This window comes from Oncorhynchus masou, chromosome 29 (genome assembly GCF_036934945.1).
Source record: "Oncorhynchus masou masou isolate Uvic2021 chromosome 29, UVic_Omas_1.1, whole genome shotgun sequence".
Taxonomy (NCBI): Eukaryota; Metazoa; Chordata; class Actinopteri; order Salmoniformes; family Salmonidae; genus Oncorhynchus; species Oncorhynchus masou.
The window spans coordinates 79,999,054-80,019,533 of NC_088240.1; the positions used below are offsets into that span (position 1 = coordinate 79,999,054).

At 43.7% G+C, this 20,480-nt stretch overlaps 2 protein-coding genes across 2 annotated transcripts in view; one reads left to right on the forward strand and one right to left on the reverse strand.

Annotated features, from left to right (window-relative positions):
- Positions 1 to 20,480, reverse strand: part of LOC135519773 (nuclear pore membrane glycoprotein 210-like) — a 67,257-nt gene that overhangs the window by 9,455 nt on the left and 37,322 nt on the right. The window contains exons 25-38 of the mRNA XM_064944993.1: positions 18,462 to 18,641; positions 18,306 to 18,386; positions 18,011 to 18,142; positions 17,715 to 17,861; positions 16,836 to 16,921; positions 15,267 to 15,441; positions 14,937 to 15,112; positions 13,301 to 13,521; positions 11,142 to 11,278; positions 10,934 to 11,057; positions 9,863 to 10,015; positions 9,471 to 9,754; positions 9,135 to 9,336; positions 8,697 to 8,810 (exon numbers count right to left, since the gene is read on the reverse strand). Of these exons, the coding sequence (XP_064801065.1) occupies positions 8,697 to 8,810; positions 9,135 to 9,336; positions 9,471 to 9,754; positions 9,863 to 10,015; positions 10,934 to 11,057; positions 11,142 to 11,278; positions 13,301 to 13,521; positions 14,937 to 15,112; positions 15,267 to 15,441; positions 16,836 to 16,921; positions 17,715 to 17,861; positions 18,011 to 18,142; positions 18,306 to 18,386; positions 18,462 to 18,641 (2,212 nt within the window). The remainder of the gene's footprint in view (positions 1 to 8,696; positions 8,811 to 9,134; positions 9,337 to 9,470; positions 9,755 to 9,862; positions 10,016 to 10,933; positions 11,058 to 11,141; positions 11,279 to 13,300; positions 13,522 to 14,936; positions 15,113 to 15,266; positions 15,442 to 16,835; positions 16,922 to 17,714; positions 17,862 to 18,010; positions 18,143 to 18,305; positions 18,387 to 18,461; positions 18,642 to 20,480) is intronic.
- Positions 13,545 to 14,698, forward strand: LOC135521264 (RNA-binding protein 25-like; the record flags this gene model as incomplete). The annotated part of the gene is made up of 2 exons (XM_064947187.1): positions 13,545 to 14,230; positions 14,689 to 14,698. Coding segments are annotated over 2 exons (696 nt in total), but the record flags the coding sequence as incomplete, so codon positions are not given.

Genomic DNA, 20,480 nt, shown 5'->3' on the forward strand with positions numbered 1-20,480 from the left:
ATAGTTACCTATGAATAAGGTAGTGGTGGTATGGATAGTCACCTATGAACAAGGTAGTGGTGGTATGGTTAGTTACCTATGAATAAGGTAGTGGTGGTATGGTTAGTTACCTATGCATAAGGTAGTGGTGAAGAGTGGTTAGATAGTTACCTATGAATAAGGTAGTGGTGAAGAGTGGTTAGATAGTTACCTATGAACAAGGTAGTGGTGAAGAGTGGTTAGATAGTTACCTATGAATAACGTAGTGGTGAAGAGTGGTTAGATAGTTACCTATGAACAAGGTAGTGGTGAAGAGTGGTTCGATAGTTACCTATGAATAACGTAGTGGTGAAGAGTGGTTAGATAGTTACCTATGAATAAGCTAGTGGTGAAGAGTGGTTAGATAGTTACCTATGAATAAGGTAGTGGCGGTATGGATAGGTAGTGGTGAAGAGTGGTTAGATAGTTACCTATGAACAAGGTAGTGGTGAAGAGTGGTTCGATAGTTACCTATGAATAACGTAGTGGTGAAGAGTGGTTAGATAGTTACCTATGAATAAGGTAGTGGTGAAGAGTGGTTAGATAGTTACCTATGAATAAGGTAGTGGTGAAGAGTGGTTAGATAGTTATCTATGAATAAGGTAGTGGTGGTATGGTTAGTTACCTATGTATAAGGTAGTGGTGAAGAGTGGTTAGATAGTTACCTATGAACAAGGTAGTGGTGAAAAGTGGTTAAATAGTTACCTATGAATAAGGTAGTGGTGAAGAGTGGTTAGATAGGTACCTATGAATAAGGTAGTGGTGGTATGGTTAGTTACCTATGTATAAGGTAGTGGTGAAGAGTGGCTAGATAGGTAACTATGAATAAGGTAGTGGTAAAGAGTGGTTAGATAGTTACCTATGAATAAGGTAGTGGTGAAGAGTGGTTAGATAGTTACCTATGAATAAGGTAGTGGTGAAGAGTGGTTAGATAGTTACCTATGAATAAGGTAGTGGTGGTATGGATAGTTACCTATGAATAAGGTAGTGGTGGTATGGTTAGTTACCTATGTATAAGGTAGTGGCGAAGAGTGGTTAGATAGTTACCTATGAATAAGGTAGTGGTGAAGAGTGGTTAGATAGTTACCTATGTATAAGGTAGTGGTGAAGAGTGGTTAGATAGTTACCTATGAACAAGGTAGTGGTGGTGTGGTTAGTTACCTATGTATAAGCACTGGATGTCATAAGGTGAATTCACCAATTTGTAAGTCGCTCTGGATAAGAGCGTCTGCCAAATGACTTAAATGTAATGTAATGTATAAGGTAGTGGTGAAGAGTGGTTAGATAGTTACCTATCAACAAGGTAGTGGTGGTGTGGTTAGTTACCTATGTATAAGGTAGTGGTGAAGAGTGGTTAGATAGTTACCTATGAACAAGGTAGTGGTGGTATGGTTTGTTACCTATGAACAAGGTAGTGGTGGTATGGTTAGTTCCCTATGAACAAGGTAGTGGTGGTATGGTTAGTTACCTATGAATAAGGTAGTGGTGGTATGGTTAGATACCTATGTATAAGGTAGTGGTGAAGAGTGGTTAGATAGTTACCTATGTATAAGGTAGTGGTGTAGAGTGGTTAGATAGTTACATATCAACAAGGTAGTGGTGGTGTGGTTAGTTTCCTATGTATAAGGTAGTGGTGAAGAGTGGTTAGACAGTTACCTATGAACAAGGTAGTGGTGGTGTGGTTAGTTACCTATGTATAAGGTAGTGGTGAAGAGTGGTTAGATAGTTACCTATGAACAAGGTAGTGGTGGTATGGTTAGTTACCTATGAACAAGGTAGTGGTGGTATGGTTAGTTACCTATGAATAAGGTAGTGGTGAAGAGTGGTTAGATAGTTACCTATGAATAAGGTAGTCGTGAAGAGTGGATAGATAGTTACCTATGAATAACGTAGTGGTGAAGAGTGGTTAGATAGTTACCTATGAACAAGGTAGTGGTGAAGAGTGGTTCGATAGTTACCTATGAATAAGGTAGTGGTGAAGAGTGGTTAGATAGTTACCTATGAATAAGGTAGTGGTGAAGAGTGGTTAGATAGTTACCTATGAATAAGGTAGTGGTGAAGAGTGGTTAGATAGTTACCTATGAACAAGGTAGTGGTGAAGAGTGGTTAGATAGTTACCTATGAATAAGGTAGTGGTGAAGAGTGGTTAGATAGTTACCTATGAACAAGGTAGTGGTGGTATGGTTAGTTACCTATGTATAAGGTAGTGGTGAAGAGTGGTTAGATAGTTACCTATGAACAAGGTAGTGGTGGTATGGTTAGTTACCTATGAATAAGGTAGTGGTGGTATGGTTAGTTACCTATGTATAAGGTAGTGGTGAAGAGTGGTTAGATAGTTACCTATGAATAAGGTAGTGGTGAAGAGTGGTTAGATAGTTACCTATGTATAAGGTAGTGGTGAAGAGTGGTTAGATAGTTACCTATGAATAAGGTAGTGGTGGTATGGATAGTCACCTATGAACAAGGTAGTGGTGGTATGGTTAGTTACCTATGAATAAGGTAGTGGTGGTATGGTTAGTTACCTATGCATAAGGTAGTGGTGAAGAGTGGTTAGATAGTTACCTATGAATAAGGTAGTGGTGAAGAGTGGTTAGATAGTTACCTATGAACAAGGTAGTGGTGAAGAGTGGTTCGATAGTCACCTATGAATAACGTAGTGGTGAAGAGTGGTTAGATGGTTACCTATGAATAAGGTAGTGGTGAAGAGTGGTTAGATAGTTACCTATGAATAAGGTAGTGGTGAAGAGTGGTTAGATAGTTACCTATGAACAAGGTAGTGGTGGTATGGATAGTTACCTATGTATAAGGTAGTGGTGAAGAGTGGTTAGATAGTTACCTATGAATAAGGTAGTGGTGAAGAGTGGTTAGATAGTTACCTATGTATAAGGTAGTGGTGAAGAGTGGTTAGATAGTTACCTATGAACAAGGTAGTGGTGGTTTGGTTAGTTACCTATGTATAAGGTAGTGGTGAAGAGTGGTTAGATAGTTACCTATGAACAAGGTCGTGGTGGTGTGGTTAGTTACCTATGTATAAGGTAGTGGTGGCATGGATAGTTACCTATGAATAAGGTAGTGGTGAAGAGTGGTTAGATAGTTACCTATGAATAAGGTAGTCGTGAAGAGTGGATAGATAGTTACCTATGAATAACGTAGTGGTGAAGAGTGGTTAGATAGTTAACTATGAATAAGGTAGTGGTGAAGAGTGGTTAGATAGTTACCTATGAACAAGGTAGTGGTGAAGAGTGGTTCGATAGTTACCTATGAATAAGGTAGTGGTGAAGAGTGGTTAGATAGTTACCTATGAATAAGGTAGTGGTGAAGAGTGGTTAGATAGTTAACTATGAATAAGGTAGTGGTGAAGAGTGGTTAGATAGTTACCTATGAACAAGGTAGTGGTGAAGAGTGGTTCGATAGTTACCTATGAACAAGGTAGTGGTGGTATCGATAGTTACCTATGTATAAGGTAGTGGTGGTATGGATAGTTACCTATGAATTAGGTAGTGGTGGTATGGTTAGTTACCTATGCATAAGGTAGTGGTGAAGAGTGGTTAGATAGTTACCTATGAATAAGGTAGTGGTGAAGAGTGGTTCGATAGTTACCTATGAACAAGGTAGTGGTGGTATCGATAGTTACCTATGTATAAGGTAGTGGTGGTATGGATAGTTACCTATGAATTAGGTAGTGGTGGTATGGTTAGTTACCTATGCATAAGGTAGTGGTGAAGAGTGGTTCGATAGTTACCTATGAATAAGGTAGTGGTGGTATGGATAGTTACCTATGAATAAGGTAGTGGTGAAGAGTGGTTAGATAGTTACCTATGTATAAGGTAGTGGTGAAGAGTGGTTAGATAGTTACCTACGAATAAGGTAGTGGTGAAGAGTGGTTAGATAGTTACCTATGAATAAGGTAGTGGTGGTATGGATAGTTACCTATGAATAAGGTAGTGGTGGTATGGTTAGTTACCTATGAATAAGGTAGTGGTGGTATGGTTAGTTAACTATGAATAAGGTAGTGGTGAAGAGTGGTTAGATAGTTACCTATGAACAAGGTAGTGGTGAAAAGTGGTTAAATAGTTACCTATGAATAAGGTAGTGGTGAAGAGTGGTTAGACAGTTACCTATGAACAAGGTAGTGGTGGTATGGTTAGTTACCTATGTATAAGGTAGTGGTGAAGAGTGGTTAGATAGTTACCTATGAATAAGGTAGTGGTGAAGAGTGGGTAGATAGTTACCTATGAATAAGGTAGTGGTGAAGAGTGGTTAGATAGTTACCTATGAACAAGGTAGTGGTGAAGAGTGGTTAGATAGTTACCTATGAATAAGGTAGTGGTGAAGAGTGGTTAGATAGTTACCTATGAATAAGGTAGTGGTGAAGAGTGGTTAGATAGTTACCTATGAATAAGGTAGTGGTGAAGAGTGGTTAGATAGTTACCTATGAATAAGGAAGTGGTGGTATGGATAGTTACCTATGAATAAGGTAGTGGTGAAGAGTGGTTAGATAGTTACCTATGTATAAGTTAGTGGTGAAGAGTGGTTAGATAGTTACCTATGAATAAGGTAGTGGTGAAGAGTGGTTAGATAGTTACCTATGAACAAGGTAGTGGTGAAGAGTGGTTAGATAGTTACCTATGAATAAGGTAGTGGTGAAGAGTGGTTAGATAGTTACCTATGAACAAGGTAGTGGTGGTATGGATAGTTACCTATGAACAAGGTAGTGGTGAAGAGTGGTTAGATAGTTACCTATGTATAAGGTAGTGGTGAAGAGTGGTTAGATAGTTACCTATGTATAAGGTAGTGGTGAAGAGTGGTTAGATAGTTACCTATGTATAAGGTAGTGGTGAAGAGTGGTTAGATAGTTACCTATGAATAAGGTAGTGGTGGTATGGATAGTTACCTATGAACAAGGTAGTGGTGGTTTGGTTAGTTACCTATGAATAAGGTAGTGGTGGTATGGTTAGTTACCTATGTATAAGGTAGTGGTGAAAAGTGGTTAGGTAGTTACCTATGTATAAGGTAGTGGTGAAGAGTGGTTAGATAGTTACCTATGAATAAGGTAGTGGTGAAGAGTGGTTAGATAGTTACCTATGTATAAGGTAGTGGTGAAGAGTGGTTAGATAGTTACCTATGAATAAGGTAGTGGTGGTATGGATAGTTACCTATGAACAAGGTAGTTGTGGTATGGTTAGTTACCTATGAACAAGGTAGTGGTGGTATGGTTAGTTACCTATGAACAAGGTAGTTGTGGTATGGTTAGTTACCTATGAATAAGGTAGTGGTGAAGAGTGGTTAGATAGTTACCTATGAACAAGGTAGTGGTGGTATGGTTAGTTACCTATGAATAAGGTAGTGGTGAAGAGTGGTTAGATAGTTATCTATGAATAAGGTGGTATGGTTAGTTACCTATGAATAAGGTAGTGGTGAAGAGTGGTTAGATAGTTCCCTATGAATAAGGTAGTGGTGAAGAGTGGTTAGATAGTTATCTATGAATAAGGTAGTGGTGAAGAGTGGTTAGATAGTTACCTATGAATAAGGTAGTGGTGAAGAGTGGTTAGATAGTTACCTATGAATAAGGTAGTGGTGAAGAGTGGTTAGATAGTTATCTATGAATAAGGTAGTGGTGAAGAGTGGTTAGATAGTTACCTATGTATAAGGTAGTGGTGAAGAGTGGTTAGATAGTTACCTATGAATAAGGTAGTGGTGAAGAGTGGTTAGATAGTTACCTATGTATAAGGTAGTGGTGAAGAGTGGTTAGATAGTTACCTATGAATAAGGTAGTGGTGGTATGGATAGTTACCTATGAACAAGGTAGTTGTGGTATGGTTAGTTACCTATGAACAAGGTAGTGGTGGTATGGTTAGTTACCTATGAACAAGGTAGTTGTGGTATGGTTAGTTACCTATGAATAAGGTAGTGGTGAAGAGTGGTTAGATAGTTACCTATGTATAAGGTAGTGGTGAAGAGTGGTTAGATAGTTACCTATGAATAAGGTAGTGGTGAAGATTGGTTAGATAGTTACCTATGAATAAGGTAGTGGTGAAGAGTGGTTAGATAGTTACCTATGAATAAGGTAGTGGTGAAGAGTGGTTAGATAGTTACCTATGAACAAGGTAGTGGTGGTATGGATAGTTACCTATGAACAAGGTAGTGGTGAAGAGTGGTTAGATAGTTACCTATGTATAAGGTAGTGGTGAAGAGTGGTTAGATAGTTACCTATGAATAAGGTAGTGGTGAAGAGTGGTTAGATAGTTACCTATGAATAAGGTAGTGGTGAAGAGTGGTTAGATAGTTACCTATGAATAAGGTAGTGGTGAAGAGTGGTTAGATAGTTACCTATGAACAAGGTAGTGGTGGTATGGATAGTTACCTATGAACAAGGTAGTGGTGAAGAGTGGTTAGATAGTTACCTATGTATAAGGTAGTGGTGAAGAGTGGTTAGATAGTTACCTATGTATAAGGTAGTGGTGAAGAGTGGTTAGATAGTTACCTATGTATAAGGTAGTGGTGAAGAGTGGTTAGATAGTTACCTATGAATAAGGTAGTGGTGGTATGGATAGTTACCTATGAACAAGGTAGTGGTGGTTTGGTTAGTTACCTATGAATAAGGTAGTGGTGGTATGGTTAGTTACCTATGTATAAGGTAGTGGTGAAGAGTGGTTAGATAGTTACCTATGTATAAGGTAGTGGTGAAGGGTGGTTAGATAGTTACCTATGAATAAGGTAGTGGTGAAGAGTGGTTAGATAGTTACCTATGTATAAGGTAGTGGTAAAGAGTGGTTAGATAGTTACCTATGAATAAGGTCGTGGTGGTATGGATAGTTACCTATGAACAAGGTAGTTGTGGTATGGTTAGTTACCTATGAACAAGGTAGTGGTGGTATGGTTAGTTACCTATGAACAAGGTAGTTGTGGTATGGTTAGTTACCTATGAATAAGGTAGTGATGAAGAGTGGTTAGATAGTTACCTATGAACAAGGTAGTGGTGGTATGGTTAGTTACCTATGAATAAGGTAGTGGTGAAGAGTGGTTAGATAGTTATCTATGAATAAGGTAGTGGTGAAGAGTGGTTAGATAGTTACCTATGAATAAGGTAGTGGTGAAGAGTGGTTAGATAGTTACCTATGAATAAGGTAGTGGTGAAGAGTGGTTAGATAGTTACCTATGAACAAGGTAGTGGTGGTATGGATAGTTACCTATGAACAAGGTAGTGGTGAAGAGTGGTTAGATAGTTACCTATGTATAAGGTAGTGGTGAAGAGTGGTTAGATAGTTACCTATGTATAAGGTAGTGGTGAAGAGTGGTTAGATAGTTACCTATGTATAAGGTAGTGGTGAAGAGTGGTTAGATAGTTACCTATGAATAAGGTAGTGGTGAAGAGTGGTTAGATAGTTACCTATGAATAAGGTAGTGGTGGTATGGATAGTTACCTATGAACAAGGTAGTGGTGGTTTGGTTAGTTACCTATGAATAAGGTAGTGGTGGTATGGTTAGTTACCTATGAATAAGGTAGTGGTGAAGAGTGGTTAGATAGTTACCTATGAATAAGGTAGTGGTGAAGAGTGGTTAGATAGTTATCTATGAATAAGGTAGTGGTGAAGAGTGGTTAGATAGTTACCTATGTATAAGGTAGTGGTGAAGAGTGGTTAGATAGTTACCTATGAATAAGGTAGTGGTGAAGAGTGGTTAGATAGTTACCTATGAATAAGGTAGTGGTGGTGTGGTTAGATAGTTACCTATGTATAAGGTAGTGGTGAAGAGTGGTTAGATAGTTACCTATGTATAAGGTAGTGGTGAAGAGTGGTTAGATAGTTACCTATGAATAAGGTAGTGGTGGTATGGATAGTTACCTATGAACAAGGTAGTTGTGGTATGGTTAGTTACCTATGAACAAGGTAGTGGTGGTATGGTTAGTTACCTATGAACAAGGTAGTTGTGGTATGGTTAGTTACCTATGAATAAGGTAGTGGTGAAGAGTGGTTAGATAGTTACCTATGAACAAGGTAGTGGTGGTATGGTTAGTTACCTATGAATAAGGTAGTGGTGAAGAGTGGTTAGATAGTTACCTATGAATAAGGTAGTGGTGAAGAGTGGTTAGATAGTTACCTATGAATAAGGTAGTGGTGAAGAGTGGTTAGATAGTTATCTATGAATAAGGTAGTGGTGAAGAGTGGTTAGATAGTTACCTATGAATAAGGTAGTGGTGAAGAGTGGTTAGATAGTTACCTATGAATAAGGTAGTGGTGAAGAGTGGTTAGATAGTTATCTATGAATAAGGTAGTGGTGAAGAGTGGTTAGATAGTTACCTATGTATAAGGTAGTGGTGAAGAGTGGTTAGATAGTTACCTATGAATAAGGTAGTGGTGAAGAGTGGTTAGATAGTTACCTATGTATAAGGTAGTGGTGAAGAGTGGTTAGATAGTTACCTATGAATAAGGTAGTGGTGGTATGGATAGTTACCTATGAACAAGGTAGTTGTGGTATGGTTAGTTACCTATGAACAAGGTAGTGGTGGTATGGTTAGTTACCTATGAATAAGGTAGTGGTGAAGAGTGGTTAGATAGTTACCTATTAATAAGGTAGTGGTGAAGAGTGGTTAGTTACCTATGAATAAGGTAGTGGTGAAGAGTGGTTAGATAGTTATCTATGAATAAGGTAGTGGTGAAGAGTGGTTACATAGTTACCTATGTATAAGGTGGCAGTAGTGGCCATAACCGCAAACACAGCAAAGACCAGGATGAGATGGAAGTCCAGGAGCTGAGTCCAGGAAGATTGTAGACGAATCAGATCTGTGGAACCTGAACACACACTCAGACAGGGTCAGATATGTGGATACAGGGGTGAGTCAGTGGGCTATAGCAGGGTTTCCCTAACTCTGTCCTGTCCTGCCCCCCCCCACCCGGGTGAATGTTTTGCTTTTTGTCCTAGCACTACACAGCTGATCCAAATCATCAAAGCTTGATGTTGAGTTGGATATTTGAATCAGGTGTGTAGTGCTAGGACAAAAACCAAAATGTGCACCCAGGGACGGCCCCAGGCCTGAGTTTGGGAAACACTGTTGTATAGGAACGTTTTCATTGTCGTGTTTAGCTGTGTTTTGGCTCTGTGTGTCTGCTCCTCACCTGTCTTCACCTCGCTGTCCACCGTGATGTAAACTGTAAGGACATGAGTCTGTGGGGTCAGGTGGCTGGAGAGGGTGATGTTGGCAGGAGGGGGCAGGGCCTGACTTTTGACCCAGAAAGTGGAAATGTATACAGACAACACCAGATGTCCGTCTGATTGACTGGGCTCAGATAGCAGCACGTCAGTACTGTCAGAGTGGAACTGAACGCAACACAGAGAGAGAAGAGATATGGATTGCATTCACTCCATACTGTCTATGCCAAGGTCTTAAAGCTGTATGCATTGTGTATTGTGGGGCTGTAAATGCTCTAATGCTTAATGTTAAGGTGACCTACCCGTAGGGCAGAGAGCACATCCTTGGTGCCCAGCACAGAGAACTCTGCCATGGGATGCAGAGCAGATAGCACCAGGAAAGACACTGGGCAGTGGAACGCAGGCAGGTACGGCAACTGTACCAAACGTCCAGAGAGAGGTAGCGACAGAGCAGAGAGAGGGAGGACAGGGACGGGGGACTGGCCCCGCAGAGAGGCTGAGAGAGAGACAGAGACAGAGAGGGAGGAGAGGAGGTGGAGGACGGAGTCTGACTGGGGACGGACAGAGACTCTGCAGCTGTATTCACCTAAGGGAGAGTCAAAAATTGGTCAAATAATTATTTACTGTATAATTTTAGAGACATGGTATTTTTATCAATGGGATAGGGAAGAGAGGTCCTGTGTCCCTGTCGTACCTGTGTCGAGGTCATAGTGAGGCGTGGTGACCATCACAGCCTGCAGCGTGTTGAGCTGGAGGTAGGGGGCGCTGAAATGCAGGAAACACCGTAACTCTGCCTCTGGCTGCAGCTTCTTCTCTATGGCCTCCCTCTGGGACAGGGAACACTGGGCTGGGGGAAGAGATGGGGAGGTGGGGTAAGAGATGGGGAGGTGGGGTAAGAGATGGGGAGGTGGGGTAAGAGATGGGGAGGTGGGGGAAGAGATGGGGAGGTGGGGGAAGAGATGGGGAGGTGGGGTAAGAGATGGGGAGGTGGGGGAAGAGATGGGGAGGTGGGGTAAGAGATGGGAAGGTGGGGTAAGAGATGGGGAGGTGGGGTAAGAGATGGGGAGGTGGGGGAAGAGATGGGGAGGTGGGGGAAGAGATGGGGAGGTGGGGTAAGAGGTGGGGTAAGAGATGGGGAGGTGGGGTAAGAGATGGGGAGGTGGGGTAAGAGATGGGGAGGTGGGGTAAGAGATGGGGAGGTGGGGGAAGAGATGGGGAGGTGGGGTAAGAGATGGGTGGTGGGGTAAGAGATGAGGAGGTGGGGAGGTGGGGTAAGAGATGGGGAGGTGGGGTAAGAGATGGGGAGGTGGGGTAAGAGATGGGGAGGTGGGGTAAGAGATGGGGAGGTGGGGTAAGAGATGGGGAGGTGGGAGAAGAGATGGGGAGGTGGGGTAAGAGATGGGGAGGTGGAGTAAGAGATGGGGAGGTGGGGTAAGAGATGGGGAGGTGGGAGAAGAGATGGGGAGGTGGGGTAAGAGATGGGGAGGTGGGGTAAGAGATGGGGAGGTGGGGTAAGAGATGGGGAGGTGGGGTAAGAGATGGGGAGGTGGGGTAAGAGATGGGGAGGTGGGGTAAGAGATGGGGAGGTGGGGTAAGAGATGGGGAGGTGGGGAGGTGGGAGAAGAGATGGGAGGAGAGATGGGGAGGTGGGAGAAGAGATGGGGAGGTGGGAGAAGAGATGGGGAGGTGGGAGAAGAGATGGGGAGGTGGGAGAAGAGGAGCAAGGTCAGGAGAGAGAGCAGAGAGGTATCAATTTACTACTCACCTGTGTTGAAGGGGGAGGTGTATAGCTCCACAGGAACCGTGTAGTCAGCTGCGTCAGGCCAGTTGGTGAGGAAACGATCATCAGGAGGAGAGAGTTCTGGGATGACTGGAGAGTCCACCTTCACCTGTTGGCAAAACACTACCATGGTGGCCCATTCATTTCCATGGCAACCCCATCATTTCCATGGTAACCCTCTGCTGTACTATACCTCTCTGAGGGCCTGCTGTCCACCTTCCAGTCTGTAGTAGACCACTACCGTCCCAGAATGCTTTGCCAGAGCAGCTCCTGTCTTTGGGTCGATCTGCAGAACACGACTAGATGACACGTTCCACTGACCTGGCTGGCCTGAGAGAGAGAGAAATTAAGTATGTGTGTGTGTGTTTTCTTTTATTTTGAACCTTCATTTTATCAGGTGTCATACTGAGACCAAGGTCTCTACAGATGAGCCCTGAATGACAGAAATGACAGAAAATACACACTTCAAAAATACAAAATGGAAGCAGAAATAAAATCATGGTCATGAAAAAGAGACATTCATCAGTAAAAAGGTCCTCAATCAGCATTCTGAACTGGCCTAGAGGAACCAAGACATCACATTTAAGAACATTTTGAAGATTGTTCCACAAATAAGGTGCAAAAAAACTACCTAACTCATTAGAGACAAAAGGACTAATTTCCAGAGTTAACAATCCCTGAGACCAGGTGTGGTAACTCCTATGTCATAAGTTCAGTAAAGATGTTCGGTACAGTGGGACTTTTTGGGACTCATTTATAAATGAAAACATAGCAATGTATCAACCTATGTGAGTGACATCAATGAGGGCCAACCAACATACTGGTAGAAAATGCAGTGAAGAGTGCTAAAACTGTCACCCGTAATAAAGCACAGTGCGCTATGATAAATTGCATCGAGCTGCGTTAATGAAGTAGCAGCTGCGTTCATATAGATAATGTCGCCATAGTCTAGGACTGATAAAAACGTTGACTGACTAATCTGCTTTCTACTATTTATCGAGAGGCAGGACCTATTTCTATAGAAGGCCATTTTTATTCACAGCATCTTAACTAATTCGTCAACATTATTTTTAAAAGACAGCTTTTCATCTATCCAGATGCCTGTAAGCAGGGACAAGATCAATATGGACACCATCCAAAGTACACATGCTTAAATCAGAGTTATATTTATGCGCTCTATAGAACAACATGTACTTATAGTTTCACCTGCATTCAATACTAATTTCAGGTCAATAAAGTTTTTCTGTAATACAATGAAGGCAGACTGTAGTTAGCATACACAACAGTATTATCGGCATACAATTACAGGTTAAACATTTTTACAGACAAGTTGATATTGTTAATGTAAACAGTCAAAATTACAGGACCAAAAATTAACCCCTGCGGGACACCTTTCATAGTATCCAGGAAACCTGATTTAACACCATCAGTAGACACACATCTGTCAAATGATTTTCACACCAGTTATATGCAGCCTGGTCCAGGCCAATTGAGGCCAGCTTCTGAATTAGCAGTGAGTGAACAACAGTATCCAAGGCCTTTGACAGGTCAATGAAGAGGGCAGCACAATGTTGCCTTTTATCCAGACAATTAACCACATTTATAACTAGGGATGGAGCAGAGATGCTATGACCTGGTCTAAAACCCGACTGATGTGCTTTTAGACGACATTTCAAAGATAAGAACGATCTTAGCTGAGAATTAACCAAGGATTCTAATATTTTAGCGAGGCAAGAAAGTTTAGAAATAGGGCAATAATTATTTAGGTCACCACTTTTGTGAAGGGGGAGTACATGGGCCGCCTTCCAAACCTTGGGAATAGTATCAGATATAATGGTCAGGTTAAAATATGGGTTAATGATTGGGCAAGCAGGGGGCAGAGAGCTGCAGCAATAATGGATCAAGCATATTAGCCCCAGTTTTTGATGTTTCTTTTTACATAAATCTTAAGCAAGACAGCGAGCACATCACAGATAGTAAATTGCTGAAATGAAAACAAAGTTTCACTAGAAGTTGACGTGTTAACCGTCGAGTCAGCTAGAGGCTGGCGGAGTGAAGAGCAGTCGATTGACTGACCAGGTTCAATTAAACCACTGTTTAAAATGATGATTGAAAGCATCACTTGTCTCCTCCTCAGTTGAGATTCTTTGAGAGAGTGTGGGTATGTCTTGGTGGCAGGTAGCCTAGCAGTTAAGAGCTAGTAACCTCCAACAACAACTGCTCCCTGGGCCCCGATGACGTGGATGTTGATTATGGCAGCCCCCCCGCACTGCTCTGATGCAGAGGTGTTAAATACGGAAGACACATTTCAGGTGAATGCATTCAGTTGTACAACTTGTGTGTTTGTCTGACCTTGCGGTCCTGTCAGGGGGGTGTTGAAGCAGAGTGTGTCTCCGGGCCTGAGTGTGTGTGGGGGGGCAGAGATGGCGGGGAGGACAGGGAGGGGGGTGTAGTCACTCAGGGAGGGGTTGGTGGGGTCTGCCTGCACCCCTAGGACTGTCAAACCCCCAGACACTGTCTGGACCACAAAGGAATGAGTGTCTGAGTCTGGAGTCACCTGCACCAAGTCATCCCTGAGAGAGAGAGAGAGAGAGAGAGAGAGAGAGAGAGAGAGAGAGAGAGAGAGAGAGAGAGAGAGAGAGAGAGAGAGAGAGAGAGAGAGAGAGAGAGAGAGAGAGAGAGAGAGAGAGAGAGAGAGAGAGAGAGAGAGAGAGAGAGAGAGAGAGAGAGAGAGAGAGAGAGAGAGAGAGAGAGAGAGAGAGAGAGAGAGAGAGAGAGAGAGAGAGAGAGAGAGAGAGAGAGAGAGAGAGAGAGAGAGAGAGAGAGAGAGAGAGAGAGAGAGAGAGAGAGAGAGAGAGAGAGAGAGAGAGAGAGAGAGAGAGAGAGAGAGAGAGAGAGAGAGAGAGAGAGAGAGAGAGAGAGAGAGAGAGAGAGAGAGAGAGAGAGAGAGAGAGAGAGAGAGAGAGAGAGAGAGAGAGAGAGAGAGAGAGAGAGAGAGAGAGAGAGAGAGAGAGAGAGAGAGAGAGAGAGAGAGAGAGAGAGAGAGAGAGAGAGAGAGAGAGAGAGAGAGAGAGAGAGAGAGAGAGAGAGAGAGAGAGAGAGAGAGAGAGAGAGAGAGAGAGAGAGAGAGAGAGAGAGAGAGAGAGAGAGAGAGAGAGAGAGAGAGAGAGAGAGAGAGAGAGAGAGAGAGAGAGAGCAAAAGAGAGAGAGAGAAAGAGAGAGAGAGAGAGAGAGAGAGAGAGAGAGAGAGAGAGAGAGAGAGAGAGAGAGAGAGAAGAAAGAGTGTTTAAAGATGGAATCCACATTAGGAGAAACAACGCTACTGTTCGCCCTGAGCACCTTTGTTATGGTTTTTGTCTTGCTGTTGAAACGGAGGAGAAACAGAGGACAAACAGAGGACAAACAGAGGACAAACAGAGGACAAACAGAGGACAAACAGAGGACAAACAGAGGACAAACAGAGGACAAACAGAGGACAAACGGAGGAGAAACAGAGGACAAACAGAGGACAAACAGAGGACAAACAGAGGACAAACAGAGGACAAACGGAGGAGAAACGGAGGAGAAACGGAGGAGAAACGGAGGAGAAACGGAGGAGAAACGGAGGAGAAACAGAGGAGAAACAGAGGAGAAACAGAGGAGAAACAGAGGAGAAACAGAGGAGAAACAGAGGGCAGCAGACTCCATCCGCATGGTAAAAAATTATCTGTATATATTGTGCTGTTCTATCACGCGGGCAGTGATGTCTGAGAGGAGAAACAGTGTTGGTTGTTGGCAGTAACTTCTTTGTTTCCCAAACGGACGTGGCAGTTTGACCATGAAGGATCCCAGCTTTAAGGAAAATAAAACAGACAGAGAGAGAGATTTGACTATATACTGCGTGTGTTACCTGTTGGTGGTAATGTCAGAGTGTGTGTGTTACCTGTTGGTGGTAATGTCAGAATGTGTGTGTTTCCTGTTGGTGGTAATGTCAGAGTGTGTGTGTTACCTGTTTGTGGTAATGTGTGTGAGGGTGTTATGGGCGTTGAACTGTTGTCCCAGGTTGTCGTAGCAGAGAGCCCTGACTCTGATGGTCCAGCCCAGGGGAAAGGCAGGCAGGCCTCCCCCTCCAACACTGTACAGGCTGGACACACTGAGTAGCCTGACAAACCACACTGGAGACACCTGGCAGACACAACACACAAATACACTTTTGCACTCCCTAGCATGGTCAGATAGTGATGACCCAGTCCCAGTTAGGGTCAACTGTGGATGCTGAGTTTCTCACCAGGTCTACTTTAGAATGGATCCCATCGAAGGCCACAAGTGACCAACTTACCCGGACGCTGATGAGCAGGGTCTGGTTGACCCCACAGGTCTCCATAGCGATGACCTCCAGCAGGGCAGATCCCGTGTCAGGCCCCGCCCTCAGAACTCCCTGGCTGTCCACCGTTACAAGACCCTCCCCTTTCACACACTGACACAGGGCGTACCGCACAGGACAGATAGCGTCTCTAAAACACACAATCACACATGCATGACTACAGACATGAGTACAGACAAACACACACAACCCCATAGAGACTGGACACACAGTCCAGATGTACTGTCACAACACACCATAAAACTATAGTATACAGTCTGTATATAGTCCTGATGTACGGTCACAACACACCATACAACTATAGTATACAGTCTATATACAGTCCTGATGTATTACCACAACACACCATAAAACTATAGTATACAGTCTGTATATAGTCCTGATGTACTGTCACAACACACCATACAACTATAGTATACAGTCTATATACAGTCCTCATGTATGGTCACAACACACCATAAAACTATAGTATACAGTCTGTATACAGTCCAGATGTACTGTTAAAACACACCATAAAACTATACTATACAGTCCTGATGTACTGTCAAAACACACCATAAAACAGAGGTCCGGACAACAGGCCCCCCGATTTGACATACTGAACTCTATCAGAGAATTAGTTGGTGAACCAAGCGAGGCAATCATTTGAGAAACCAAGGCTGTTGAGTCTGCCAATAAGAGCCTCATTCTAAAGTTGATCAGGGACGTGACCAAGAACCCGATGGTCACTCTGACAGAGCTCTATTGTTCCTCTGTGGAGATGGGAAAACCTTCCAGAAGGACAACCATCTCTGCAGCACTCCACCAATCAGGCCTTTATGGTAGAGCGGCCAGATGGAAGCCATTCCTCAGTAAATGGTACATAACAGCCCACTTGGAGTTTGCCAAAAGGCACCTAAAGGACTATCAGATCATGAGAAACAAGATTATCTGGTCTGATGAAACCAAGATTGAACTCTTTGGCCTGAATGCCAAGCATCACGTCTGGAGGAAACCTGGCACCATCCCTACGGTAAAGCATGGTGGTGGCAGCATCATGCTGTGGGGATGTTTTTCAGTGGGAGGGACTGGGAGACTAGTCAGGATCTAGGGAAAGATGAACGGAGCAAAGTACAGAGAGATCCTTGATGAAAACCTGCTCCAGAGCTGTTCACCTTCCAACAGGACAACAACCCTAAGCACACAGCCAAGACAATATAGGAGTGGCTATGGGACAAGTCTTTGAATGTCCTTGAGTGGCCCAGCCAGAGCACGGACTTGAACCCGATCGAACATCTCTGGAGAGACCTGAAAATAGCTGTGCAGCGATGCTCCCCATCCAACCTGACAGCTTGAGAGGATCTGCAGAAACCCCCCAAATAGAGGTGTGCCAAGCTTGTAGTGTCATACCCAAGAAGAATAGAGGCTGTAATCGCTGCCAAAGGTGCTTCAACAAAGTACTGAGTAAAGGGTCTGAATACGTAAATGTGATATTTTGTTTTTCTGCACATGCAGACACACACAACCACGCATGCTGGCTCTCACTTGTTGCTCTGTAGTGCGTAGTGTGAGTAGGGAGACATGAGGATGGATCTGGAGGTTCCTACAGCCAGCTGCATCTCCTGGTACACCTTAGAGAGGAGAGAGGAGATAGATCTGGAGGTTCCTACAGCCAGTTGCATCTCCTGGTACAACTTAGAGAGGAGAGAGATCTGGAGCTGCATCTCCTGGTACACCTTAGAGAAGAGAGAGGAGATAGATCTGGAGGTTCCTACAGCCAGTTGCATCTCCTGGTACACCTTAGAGAGGAGAGATCTGAAGGTTCCTACAGCCAGTTGCATCTCCTGGTACAACTTAGAGAGGAGAGAGATCTGGAGCTGCATCTCCTGGTACACCTTAGAGAAGAGAGAGGAGATAGATCTGGAGGTTCCTACAGCCAGTTGCATCTCCTGGTACAACTTAGAGAGGAGAGAGATCTGGAGCTGCATCTCCTGGTACACCTTAGAGAAGAGAGAGGAGATAGATCTGGAGGTTCCTACAGCCAGCTGCATCTCCTGGTACAACTTAGAGAGGAGAGATCTGAAGGTTCCTACAGCCAACTGCATCTCCTGGTACAACCTAGAGAGGAGAGATCTGGAGGTTCCTACAGCCAGCTGCATCTCCTGGTACAACTTAGAGAGGAGAGAGATCTGGAGGTTCCTTACAGCCAGCTGCATCTCCTGGTACACCTTAGAGAGGAGAGATCTGAAGGTTCCTACAGCCAACTGCATCTCCTGGTATAACTTAGAGAAGAGAGAGGAGAGGACAGGACAGGAGTAGAAAGGAGTAAAGAGTGGAGAGGTTATCATATCACAGACATAAACTACTCAACAACAACCTATAAACAAATGTCTCAAAAGCAGTAGGTGGACCCAGTGTGTTTACCAGTATCTGTATTTCGTCAGAAAGCTGCTGGTGGGAGGCTGACGTGTGATTGGCCAGCTGAACTGTCACTCTCAAACTGGTCCTGCCCGCTGCCCATGCCCTCACCAGCACAGAGAAACTATGGGCAGGAGAGACAGTCACCCCCGCCTAACACACACACACACACACACACACACACACACACACACACACACACACACACACACACACACACACACACACACACACACACACAGTCATATCCAAGTGGTTTGACACACATTGACCTACATATACAGGGACGAAGTGTAGCGTACCTGAGTGTGTCGGGTTTGTATCTCCAGTACTCCAAGCTTGCCCAGATTCCAGTGGAAGGAGAGACCAGACTCTACACTGCCCAGAGCAAAGGGGTTCTGACTACTGTCACTGCCCATCACATACACTGGCATCTAAATGCACGCACACACACACACTGGAGTTACTAAACCACATGCACATACGCACCCAAATACCGTACAAACATACACAGAAACAAGCTACACTGCCTGCCACATACATTCATCATACAATGACAATGTTTGAGAGAGAATACAAACATGATCTGTATGTTACCTCAGTGCCCACAGACAGTTTGACCAGAGGGCTCTGGATCCTGACCCCTGTCAGGTTAAACACCTCCACATCCACCTCATCCTGACACACACACAAAGACAACCAGATAATCAACAAGTCAAAAGTATGTGTGTGTGTGTGTGTGTGTGTGTGTACCTGTGCGAAGGTGAGCAGAGCTCCGGTGTCCTGAGTGACGGTCTGCAATGCCCCTCTGAGTTTGACCATGCCCACTGCCACTCCACAGACCAATCCTGTCTCGGTCACCGTGGCGATGCGGCTGTCACTCACAGAGAAGCCCACACTGGACTGGGGGTGGGGGCCGCCCTCCCATTTCACCTGAGAGAGAGGTGTGCGTGTGTAAGTGTATGAGAGGGAGTTATGACATTGACACAGTAGATAGTAATACCATGACTTCCATCAGCATCATATTCACTTTGTTGTGAATCTCTAAAAGCCTTTTGAATTGTCATGTGATCCAATGATGAATCAAACACTGTTCAATACCAGAAACCTAGAGTCAGAGTTTACAGAAACCTAGAGTCAGAGTAAACAGAAACCTAGAGTCAGAGTAAACAGAAACCTAGAGTCAGAGAAAACAGGAACCTAGTGTCAGAGCTAACAGAAACCTAGAGTCAGAGTTCACAGAAACCTAGAGTCAGAGTAAACAGAAACCTAGAGTCAGAGAAAACAGAAACCGAGTGTCAGAGCTAACAGAAACCGAGTGTCAGAGCTAACAGAAACCTAGAGTCAGAGCAAACAGAAACCTAGAGTCAGAGCTAACAGAAACCTAGAGTCAGAGAAAACAGAAACCGAGTGTCAGAGCTAACAGAAACCTAGAGTCAGAATAAACAGAAACCTAGAGTCAGAGAAAACAGGAACCTAGTGTCAGAGCTAACAGAAACCTAGAGTCAGAGAAAACAGAAACCTAGTGTCAGAGAAAACAGAAACCTTGAGTCAGAGCTAACAGAAACCGAGTGTCAGAGCTAACAGAAACCGAGTGTCAGAGCTAACAGAAACCGAGTGTCAGAGCTAACAGAAACCGAGTGTCAGAGCTAACAGAAACCTAGTGTCAGAGCTAACAGAAACCGAGTGTCAGAGCTAACAGAAACCGAGTGTCAGAGCTAACAGAAACCGAGTGTCAGAGCAAACAGAAACCGAGTGTCAGAGCTAACAGAAACCGAGTGTCAGAGCTAACAGAAACCTAGAGTCAGAGCTAACAGAAACCTAGAGTCAGAGAAAACAGAAACCTAGTGTCAGAGCTAACAGAAACCTAGAGTCAGAGAAAACAGAAACCTAGTGTCAGAGCTAACAGAAACCGAGTGTCAGAGCTAACAGAAACCTAGAGTCAGAGCTAACAGAAACCTAGAGTCAGAGCTAACAGAAACCTAGAGTCAGAGAAAACAGAAACCTAGTGTCAGAGCTAACAGAAACCTAGAGTCAGAGCTAACAGAAACCTAGTGTCAGAGCAAACAGAAACCGAGTGTCAGAGCAAACAGAAACCTAGAGTCAGAGTAAACAGAAACCTAGAGTCAGAGTTCACAGAAACCTAGAGTCAGAATAAACAGAAACCTAGAGTCAGAGAAAACAGGAACCTAGTGTCAGAGCTAACAGAAACCTAGAGTCAGAGTTCACAGAAACCTAGAGTAAGAGTAAACAGAAACCTAGAGTCAGAGAAAACAGGAACCTAGTGTCAGAGCTAACAGAAACCTAGAGTCAGAGAAAACAGAAACCTAGAGTCAGAGAAAACAGAAACCTAGAGTCAGAGAAAACAGAAACCTAGAGACAGAGCTAACAGAAACCTAGAGTAAGAGAAAACAGAAACCTAGTGTCAGAGCTAACAGAAACCTAGAGTCAGAGCTAACAGAAACCTAGTGTCAGAGCAAACAGAAACCGAGTGTCAGAGTAAACAGAAACCTAGAGTCAGAGTAAACAGAAACCTAGAGTCAGAGTTCACAGAAACCTAGAGTCAGAATAAACAGAAACCTAGAGTCAGAGAAAACAGGAACCTAGTGTCAGAGCTAACAGAAACCTAGAGTCAGAGTTCACAGAAACCTAGAGTAAGAGTAAACAGAAACCTAGAGTCAGAGAAAACAGGAACCTAGTGTCAGAGCTAACAGAAACCTAGAGTCAGAGAAAACAGAAACCTAGAGTCAGAGAAAACAGAAACCTAGAGAC